Source organism: Microtus ochrogaster, unplaced genomic scaffold, assembly GCF_000317375.1.
Source record: "Microtus ochrogaster isolate Prairie Vole_2 unplaced genomic scaffold, MicOch1.0 UNK6, whole genome shotgun sequence".
NCBI classification, from domain to species: Eukaryota; Metazoa; Chordata; class Mammalia; order Rodentia; family Cricetidae; genus Microtus; species Microtus ochrogaster.
In genome coordinates, this window is record NW_004949104.1 from 20,214 (window position 1) to 31,404 (window position 11,191).

Consider the following 11,191-nt stretch of genomic DNA (forward strand, 5'->3'; position numbering starts at 1 on the left):
CCGAGAGGAGAGCTGTCGAGTCTGACCTCACTTCCTCTTCTTCCCAGCATTCTGTTCTGTTTACTCCTCCCACCTATGTTTTAACCTATCAGGGCAAGCAGCAAGTATCCATTAGATTGTTTGCTTGTTTGTTTGGTTTTTAAATCTCACTATGTAGCCCCAGGTAGGCTGGAACTCGATCTGCAGAGCAGACTGGTCTCCGACTCAGGGATTAAAGGAGTACACCATCATTCCTAGCCTATTTCTAAATTTTTAAAACACCAAAAGGAATCCCAGCTGCTGTAGCACCAAAACATATCTGGGAGGTGGTTATCAATAACCACATCTTCTATAAACTTAAAAATATTTTTCTAGTATGGACACATAATAACAACAGATATAAACAAACAACTTTGTATAAAATAATTTATTGTGGAATTGTGGAGACTGGAATTATTTTACAGCTAGTTTTTCTCCTCTCAGCAACTAAGTTTCTAGAGAGATAGAGAAATCATTTTAATTAGAACTGTCTAAAATCTCCATTCTGAGTTTGTATCAGACAGTGGAGTTAGACATTGATATAGCTGAGAAATAGTGATTCATTATATGATATGGCAAGGTGTCCCCGCCCCCAAATACTGATCAACAACATGTTATAGCTTAACTAATTATAGTTTAAATTCTCATTTGAGTGATCTAAGCATTCACCAAGTAGTTAAACATGGCTGTGAGGGGGATAGTGCCGCTTTAGTTTGTACTCTGCCCAATCATGCTCCCTTGAAGAAAATCTCTCAAAATAAGCTACTTGCTAGCTCTCTAAGCAATCAATCAAGAAAGCACAACTGCTCCACAATGATCTGTAAGTCCAGAACAAATACACAAGAAATTTCATGGTCAACTTACATGACTAAGAGGCAGACCAGTCTTCACATTCTGCATCATCAACATAAAAACTGGAGTACCTTTATTAAACCATAAAGTGTCACAAAAGAATATGGTTATCACGAAAAATATTACTTTATTAGAATCTAATGACACAAAGAGGGAACAGAAATCATTCAAGTTAAGGTAAAAAGAGAGAATCATGTTAACTACCAAAATGGAAAATATGGCTATTTTTAACATAAAGCTAACACTTCAAAATAAAAACAAAAAATCAAATAAAGAAGCCAATAAAGAGATCAAAACAGGTTCTGAAACTAGGATAAACAATAGTGTTAAGAGGGATGTTTATGCGTTAGTCAACAGCTAAGTATAATACAGAAGCAACAACACTCCTAATTCAGGAGTGTAAGACTGTACAAGCATAAACAAGCAATTGTAACAGATGTCTATGTAAATTGGAGGCCAGACAGAACGTAAAATAAGCTCACATAATACATCATTTAAAACTTCTATCCAAATATTTCATTTCATACCAATAAAATATACACTAGAAAAGAAACCCTGATGCGAATTCAAATTTGAATCTGTAAGAGCAAACTTTGCACAAGATTTTAAACTTCACACTTGAAGAATTCATGGTCAGCTGTTCGGTGTAGTGTGGCTTCGGTGGCAGCAGGCAGGAAGGCAGAGGTAAGTGGAAGCAGGTTATGGCAGGCCTTCCTGTACTCTTCATATTGGGAACTACAGCTCCCAAAGCTGCCATCCAGCAGGGCCTCGGAAACCTTTGTAAGAGTCTAATGACACAGGAGGACACATCAATTCACAAAGATACAAGCAGCTTGCTAATGATTTTAATCAACAGACACAACCTATTCCTTACCCCGAGAAAGACTTCAGTCCCTTCTTATCTACAGTAAGCATTCACTACAAATAAAGAACATTAAACGCCAACTTGGAGCTGATTGTGATGGCACAGGCCTTTCCAATCACAGGGGGCTGAAGTAGGATTCTAATTCCAAGATTAACTGCATAGCAAGATCTTGTCTCAAAAGGGGGAAAAGGGAATGGGGAGATGCCTCAGCAGACAAATGCAGTTGTTGCCAAGCCTGACAATTCAAGTTCAATCTTGGGATCTATATGGGAAAGTAGAGAATCAAATCCCAAAAGTTGTCCTCTGACCTCCACATTCTTGGCATGGCACTCTCCTTCCCAATAAACAAACAAGCAGCCCCCTCCCCCCCCCAAAAAAAAATTTATGAGAGGAAAACACTCAAAAGCCTTAAAAAGATAATTCTAGTTTTTGTTTTATCTGGGCGCCTTAGCATCAAACTGAGTGTGTAGCCAGTGCTAGCTCTGAACTTCGGATGCTCCTGCTTCCACTCTGAGTCGCAGAATTACAGGCACACACCACCATATCAGGAAGTGTCCTTTACTGGCAACAGCTCACGTTACTAAGTGGCTCTGTGTATGAGCCAGGAGGAAGGACTTCATGTTTTGCTATTTCAGTTAAGTTTAACTCAATTGTGCAACAGGTATCACTTGCACACTATTTTTGAAATGAGAAAAGAAACATAACTTGCCTGAAGTCACACAGTTAGTAACAGGTGGGGCTGAGATTTGCATCCAGGCTGAGCATTTTAACCGAGTTAGAACTGTTGTAGAGATGCACTTTTTGTGAGATATTGCAAGACCTATCAATCAGCCTGTGAAGAATCTTACCTTCACATTTTTGTCTTTTATAGTGTCATCCAACCTAGTGGCAATAGCAATTGCTTTCTCTTGCCTTGACTTGTCCAGAAAATACATCATTTTAGCACCTGAAATTCCAAGACATTTCAAGATGAGTAACAACTGTTAAGGCTTACGTTCATCTAGTTTATACTGGCCAGTCAGATGTGGCTTACAGTGTTTAATCATCTAGTGGAGGGCTAGAGCTGGCATTCACCAGCTCTGGGTAGCCAACTATGACATGTGCTCCTAATTTCCTCCTGTTCAGTAACATCCCACTGAAGCTTTGGGCTACAATGAAAGCATGAGTTACAGAGACAAAGCTATCCGAAGAGCAGTGAAGAGCAATTGCTGCTCTTACAGAGGACCCAGGTTTAGTTTCTAGCATCCACACAGCAGCTCACAACTATCTGTAACTCCAGTTCCAGGCAAGCTGACACCCTCTTCTGGCCTCCATAGGTACTACACACATGCTGTGCACCAACACATACACATAAAACTTTAAAATTAAAATTTAAAACAAAACATTATTAAAGCTTTTCCCTCAGACAGTTATCAAACACTTACTGAAATAAGGCAAATTTGACAACTTCTATGCTTAGAAACAATGTAATTCAAAATATAAATGTACAGGGTTACCCTATATAATCAACGACAGCCAAAACTACTCTTGTTTTTGTTTTTTCAAAACCACTTTTACAATGCTAGTACCTTAAACTAAAGCATCTAAAGAATAAATTACTGCCACAAAGAAATACAGTCAAAGAAAGATATTTCCACAAAGAAAGTAATTTATAAAAGCTATTTAAAGTAAAACAAAACACACTTCATATGTGTCCTGAAAATGATATGGCATATGTTCATGTTCCTACTGTATTCTTAATAATGTACATTATTTTTTTTTGTTGAAAACTCTATACATATTAACTTAGTTATAAAATGGTATCTTGACTTTTTTTTTTTAAAGGAGCTTTTCTTTTTCTTTGGGATATTTTAATTGTACTCTGACACCCCCAAGACTGCCAATAAAGTTACTTCAAATTAGAGAGTGGAGCTAGCTACTAGCTGACCAAAATTAGCCATAAAGGCTTTGAAGCCCCCATCTTTTATTTTTATATGGTAGAAATTTTCCTTTTCCTTAGAATATTTTAAAAACCATTTCTCTATCATCCTGGTCTTCCAAAAAATTACTTTCACCTACTGTCGTGAGCCATGCCGGAGGAGCAGCAAGTTGCTATTGGAGGTCCAAAGTCAGCCCAGCAGAATGGAATCCTCTGATGGGCCAGTTTCGTTTAGAAAAAGCCACAGGACTGCAGACCCTGGAATGTCTTTTGCTTCTGCTGTGCCTTTACATGTTTGCTGCGGCTCTCTTTCTCTGCTACCTAGCATGGTGAGTGGATGTGGGGAGATCTCCACTGTCTGTAATATTGTGTGTTTATCTCTTGGAAACATCCTACTCTACTGGGCATTTTTACCTGTGAATTGCCAAGATGGCCCCTCCCTAGGCTGTACTGTTTAATTATGAGAGCTTATAGTGCTTTGATGAATAAAAATAAATACAAGGATATGTTTCACAGTCAGGGTCTGAGTCTCACCTAAGGAGCTGCCCAGATTGTAGCTCAAGTTAATGACCAACAGTTGAGTCTCAGTAGCCCAGTTCGTTTAAATTTCTTTAACCTTAATGTTGGGAGATATGTGCATATGTCTTGGAGTGTGTCACAGATGAAACAAAGTTAGACTAAGATGTTTTTGCTAAATAACTTTGAGGTGAAAAACCCAAGAAGACAATCTAAAGTTTTAAAACAGCAAGTAGTTGAATGCGGGACTCTTTCAAGGTCAGGGAACAAGAACAAAGCAGCCCAATTATTATAGGCCAGCTGACATACTCTCCTTGCTAGGTTTGGTTGATGACCAAAAGTGAGATTAGGGCTGGAGAGATGGCTCAGAGGTTAAGAGCATTGCCTGCTCTTCCAAAGGTCCTGAGTTCAATTCCCAGCAACCACGTGGTGACTCACAACCATCTGTAATGAGGTCTGGTGCCCTCTTCTGGCCTTCAGGCATATACAAAATATTGTATACATAATAGATAGATAGATAGATAGATAGATAGATAGATAGATAGATAGATAGATAGATAGATAGATAGATAGATAAAGTGATGATTAATTCTTATATCCATTCAATATCCTGACATAAAAACTATTAATGAACGGATACATACCCTAAAGATTTAAAGTAGAGCCGACTGATTCTTTTTCATATATGAAAGTTTAGGTTTGTGATTAAGTGATTGGTCCTTTCTCTGTAACTGTAAAATGCAGCCTGCCAGTAAGAGACCTGACAAAAACACCTTGCTTGCCACATGGTTAATCTATAACAAGTTGCTTGGGTTCTTGGGATAATTTGTTTAATATCTGTAATACATAAAATGTTTGATCATGTGAGGGAGATTAAAAACATATTTTTACCTATAATAATTCACTTGAAAAATGGAATGCAACTGTTTTGACTCTTGTACTGCCTGGAAGATTCTGTCGGGGCATAAAAGCTGTAAAACAACATGAGATAGAGAGAATAAAGAGAGAGAATAACAAAAATTGGAATAAAGGAGGAAAACATCAATAGAGTCTGTGAGTGCCTTTTTCCTTAACATGTCTCAGATAGAAAAGTTTAGCTTCGCCGACTCCATGATTCCTATCAAAGCCCTGTGCTGCTGGAGGCTGGTCCCCCAAACAGCAGCAACCTATTTAAAAATTATTATTATTTATTTAGTTATTATAAATTATTTTAATTAACTGTGTCTGTGGGGGGGGGTTATGTATCTGAGTGCAGGTACCCACAGAGGCCAGAGGTGTTAATCCCTCTAGGGCTGGAGTTCTAGGTGGCTGTGAGCCTCCTGATAGGTTCTGGGAATCTGACTCAGATCATCTGGAAGAGCAGTGCATGAACGCTCTTAACCCCTGAGCCAACTCTCCAGCCCGTCCTCTGTTCTTACAGAAAAATTCTTCTCTGCTCTTTCTACCTAGAAATGTAATTTTTTTAAATGTTAATTCTTCCACATGTATTACAATGAAGACTTTTTTTTAACAAAGCTTAGATTAAAATTATCTACACAATTTTAGGCAAAATTATCTACATGGTTTAAAGCAGAGCACAGTCCAGGGAGGGGAGCAGAGAAAAATGTAGAGCTCAGTAAAAATCAATTAAAAAAAAAAAGCAGAGCCCAGTTAAACTTGGTAAATCTTTCACTTTATCTCCAACTTTTCTACCATCCTTCATCTAGTTCTCATTGACATGTTAGCAATCTGTGTAAGAAGCCTAGAACCCTTTCCAAAACAAAACAGGACCCTGTGAGAACAGTCGCTGTCCAGATGATGTCTCTAAAACACAGGGAACATGAGAAACACAAATGTCTCCTGAGGCTGCTCGAGCAGATCTGAGTTTCTGTATACTAGACAACACAGAATGGGGTCCTGAAACACTGGAGACACACACCCTGTCCCAGGGCACACTGCCAGAATATGCTACTCCTCATGTTTACCCTCACATGCCACGGTGTGGATGCCATTCGGACTCATGGGATAACAACGTCATGTGTCCTTAGCTGACTGGATAGTAAATGTATATACACCAGTGAATTTCCACATTAAACTAGATCTGCACCCCGATGCTGGTCCCAGAGTCTGCTTCCCAGGTAACTCAGGGTCACGCTGTGGCTCTCACCCCTCAAGCTGCAAGAGTAATACCCCACGGGACACAAATAAATTCTCAAGACACAAAACATGTAACACAAGGCAAGGGATGTAGCACAGTTGGTAAACTGTTTGCCTAACTTTGCATGAAGGCCTGGGTCCACTCTCCAGCACTACATAAAACCAGATGTGGTGGACCATAGCTCTAATCTTAGTACTCAGCATGTGGACGCAGTAAGCTGTTCCAGGTCATCCTTGGCTATAAGAAGCCAACCCAATGGCATTAAACCCCCTCCACCAAATAAATAAATAAATAAATAAAAATTAAAAAGGATAACGGCAATAAGAATTTGAGAAAAAATTACTCATAATCTCAGTATCCAAAGACAACATTAAAGTTTTGGTATAAACTTTCTTTCAGACCTTTTCCCAGGCATATTTTTACATAGTTGAGATTTAATGTTCACTGGTCTCTGCTGATGTATATAAAAAGTTATTTATAACCAGATAACTGGGTAAGTGTGATCAAAGCAGCTGCAAAGTCAGCCTGGGCTACATGAGACCTTATCTCAAAAATAAATATATAAATAAATGAATACATCTCTTACTCATTGTTATTATAAATCATTTCAATGGAATTCACACTGTCTTAAAGGGTTAAATGACTACCTGATTCCACTCTACCATTTACCACTGCTTCCCATATCACCAAACACACGCTTGTTCATTCTCTTTCCCCAGATTTTATATACATTTCAGTAGATATCTTTGTATTGAAAGCTCTTTCTTTCTTTGCATTAATTTTGTTTGAGCCAGGGTTTGTGTACATAGTCAACTAAGGTCGTTTCAAACTTGTAATCCGCCTGCACTAGCATCTAAGAACAACTACTCCCCACAATGGCAGTTGGATTCAGTTATTTACAAAAGTATAACTATAGAATCAAAAGGCAGAGTTAATGTGCAACTTTTTAAAAAGATTTTTATATTTTATGTGTACTGCTCTGCCTGTATATGTATCTGTGTACTGTGTGCGTACCTGGTACATGCAGAAGTCAGAAGAGAGCACTGGGTCCCCTGGAACTAGCGTTAAGGATGGTTGTGCGTCACCATGTGGGGCTCTGGAAACTGAACCTGGGTTTGCAAGAGCAGCAGTACTCTTAACCACTGAGCCACTCTCCAGCACCTATGGTGCAACTCTCAGTAAGATAGACAAAAGCTTTCCTACGTGGCTGTGTGAATCAATTCCAAGAGTGGTGCTTCTATTCTCCTTTTTAACAAGGACATTTTGGCCAGGTCAAAAATACAAATTGGGAAGGGAGGACGGGAGAGATGGCTCAGTGGTTAAGAGGACTGCTCTTCCAGGGGTCCTAAGTTTAATTCCCAGAAACTACGTGGTGGCTCACAGCCAACCTAATGAGATCTAGTGCCCAGACATACATGCAGGCAGGACACTGTACGATCGGTAGATCGATAGATTAATAGATATTAAAAAAAAATACAAATGGTTCTATGTTCTTTCTTTCTGATAATTAATTAGATGAACACTTTTCCAAATACAAACCTGAAAGTAGATGCTGAAGAGAGGTAGCATTGTGTTTGAGAAAATCTTCATTAAAGCTGTACAAATCTCTGTTGACAAATATTTTCTTCATTTCTTGAGCTAGAACTTTGCTCACAATGTCTGGAAGATTACTATGATCAGATACTACAAAAACAAAAACATTTGGATTTGTTTTTCATCTATCCTTTCAGGGGGAAAAAATCAACTGAAATATTTTTATAATTAGTGTTAAGCTTAATGTATATATCCAGAGTAAAATTATTCTATCGCCCCTCTGAAACAAACAGTATAGTCTAAAATGCACTAATTTTATCTTATTGGTAAATCACAGGTGTACTACCATTTGCTATCAGGCAAACTTTGATTAGATTGCATCTCTGCAGACTCCTTCCTGCCTGGCGAATGGAGGATGGCTGACAGTGCTTCTCATGGCTGCATGTGGATAAACACTCCCTCCTTATACTTACCAGATTTAGAAAACTTAATCAAGCATTCATGTAACCATGCATTATTACTGTCGATGGCAAAGGCTCGTTTAACAGATTGCAACATTAGCAGAAACTTCCCTGTGCCAGAAAAACAAATCAAAAAATGTTATCAGTATTTGTGTGTTATCTTCTTCATTTATTTTAGCTTCACTTAAATTCAATTTACAAACTTAATTTTTAAAACACACTTGTGAGAAAAAAATCAAAGTTAATTTGCATTATCTAAGACAATTTTTGCTTTCCTAAGAAAAACTTTAAAAGTTGATTCACATAGGCTAGGAGGTGCACATTTTTAGCTGCAGAACTCAGGAGGCAGAGACAGACAGATCTCTGTGAGTTCAAGGCCAGCCTGGTCTAAAGAGCTAGTTCTAGGACAGCCAAGGCCATACAAAGAAGCTCTGTCTCAAAAAAACCAAAGAAGAAGAAAAAAATACTTCACATAAATGTTAGGTTTTCACTGCTGTGATAAAACACATGATCAAAAGCAACCTGGGGAGGAAAGGGTTTATTTCATCTTACAGCTGAACTCATCATCATCCAGAACTCAATATAGGAATCCTGAGGCAGAAACTGATGCGGAGACCATGGAGGAACTTACTGGCTTGCTCCTCATGGCTTGCTCAGTGTGCTTTCTTATACTTCAAACAATCACCAGCCCATAGTGAGCTAGAGTCTTCCACAATAAACCAGAAAATGTTCCGCAGGCCAATCCAATTCAATAGGGGCATTTTCTCAAGTGAGATTCCCTCTTCCCAAATGTAAAACTTTAGTTTGTATTGACATAAAACATGTAAACAATCTGTGTAATTGTTCAAAATATTTTCATACTGGATTTTATAATATTTTAATATGTTGCCCAGCAAATTTTTGAGTAGAAAAAAAAAAGGGAATTGAATCTTTTGTGGAAGGTTGCTCTAAAAAGCAAAAATGGATCTAAGTGAGATCACCATTATACAGGCTAGAAGCTGTACTCAAGGTTAAGAGTGTGTTAGTTGGGTAAAGAAGCACATGCCAGCCTATGTGAAGCCCAGGCTTCAACCCCCTGCACCATTGAAAACAAAACAATAATAAGCATACAAACCTTAGTCAAAACAATTTGTTACCTTTTCTAAAATATATTTCGAATGCCAGCAGGTGGGTCTGAATGTTATCAGCAGCAAGGGTCTTCAGAGGAGTGAGGAACTTGATGGCTTCTTCTAATGGATTGTCAACCTATTTTGAAGCAGAGAAAAAAAATTTTGTATTTAGAAAGCAGGTATAGTCAGGTGGTGGTGGCACACACCTTTAATCACAGCTCTTGGGAAGAAGAGGCAGTTGAATCTCTGTGAGATCAAGGCTGGCCTAGTCTACATAGCAAGTTTCAGGACAGTCAGAGCTACCCAGAGAAACAAAACAAAAACAAACAAAAACAAAACAGCTACACATGCCAAGTTCATTTCAAGTTTTATATAAACATGTACAGATATACATTTGTATACTTTCTTATACAGCCCTGCTGCAGTCTACAAGAATTATGCAGTGAGGTTTCAGCTGATAAAGTGGAAGGTTAACCACCAGAATGAATGCATTCTGATGGAGAATAACCAAGTCACATAATGCTGGGCCTATCACCTTTTGTATAACGACTGTTCTTACAGTAGAGCTCTTGTGAAGCCATAAGCACTCTCTTTCTCTAAGTAGGAGCTGCCCCAAAAGATTCAGCGTGTATAAATTATTGGACACATTTTTCCTACGAACTGGAATATTGGGTGACCTATCCCCACTCTGTGGGACCTTCGGTGAGAAATTAAGTCATACAATCTAAAACCTTGGTTCCCACAGTCTAATTTCTGCTCCATTCCCTGAGATAATTTATACAATGAGAACTACACAGCGGTAAAAATTAATGACATCTTGAAATTTGCAGGCAAATGGATGGATCTAGGAAAAAAACATATTGAGTGAGGTAATCCAGACCCAGAAAGACAAATACAATATGTACTTACTCATAAGTGGCTTTTAGACATAAAGCAAAGAAAAATCAGCCTACAGGCCACAACCCCAGAGAACCTAGACAACAAAAAGGACTCTAAGAGAGATATTCATGGATCTACATAGGAAGGTGAAAAAGACAAGATCTCCTGAGGAAATGGGAGTGTGGGGGTGGAGGGACATGGGAGAGGGTAGAAGAGGAGACGGGAGGAAGGGAGAAGTAGAGAAAAATGTATAGCTCAATATTAACAATTAAAAAAGTATTTAGAAGAAAGCCAGCTCCCTGCAATTATCTTTTATCTTGGCAGGACATTTGGTCAGGAGAGGAGTCTTTCAAAGAGATCACAGTTGGAGCCTTCAAGATAGGGGTGGACATGTCCAAGTTTATTTCTTAGCCCTTCCTGATAAGGGGATTGGGTGTCCCAAATTCTTCTGCAGATGACTTGGGAAAGTGCTAACCACAGCTGACCCCTGCTCTAACCCTACAAAAAGCTTCTAACTCCTTACACTTCCCCTCACTCACCTCAGCTTACTGATACAGGAATTTAACCAAGAAATTTACCATCTGTGTCCTAACCTGAGAGATAACAGAAAAAAGTCATTGTTTATTTAGCCAGCTCTGGAGGAAGGTAATCCCCTTCACATGGACTGCATTAGGATAAGCACCACTGTTTGGCACGGGCAGTGGGATTTTGTACTCTATAACCATAAAGCATCCTTGTTCTAACCACTTTGGGGGATAGATGTAATTTGCATATCTGAGAAGTCCCTGGTGAAAATGCTGACGCGGACCAGATGACACACGTTTTCTTTTGCAGTTTCTCTGGTCACCATACCAACCCTGATGCTGATCACAGGCCTTCAGTGTGGCAGGCAGAGAGAGGCTG

General features: G+C 38.9%; 1 protein-coding gene across 1 annotated transcript in view; it reads right to left on the reverse strand.

Annotated features, from left to right (window-relative positions):
- Positions 1-391: 391 nt before the first annotated feature.
- Positions 392-11,191, reverse strand: part of Naa16 (N(alpha)-acetyltransferase 16, NatA auxiliary subunit) — a 54,740-nt gene continuing 43,940 nt past the window's right edge. The window contains exons 16-20 of the mRNA XM_005366039.3: positions 9,437-9,545; positions 8,313-8,411; positions 7,846-7,989; positions 2,584-2,681; positions 392-1,658 (exon numbers count right to left, since the gene is read on the reverse strand). Of these exons, the coding sequence (XP_005366096.1) occupies positions 1,476-1,658; positions 2,584-2,681; positions 7,846-7,989; positions 8,313-8,411; positions 9,437-9,545 (633 nt within the window). The 3' untranslated portion in view covers positions 392-1,475. The remainder of the gene's footprint in view (positions 1,659-2,583; positions 2,682-7,845; positions 7,990-8,312; positions 8,412-9,436; positions 9,546-11,191) is intronic.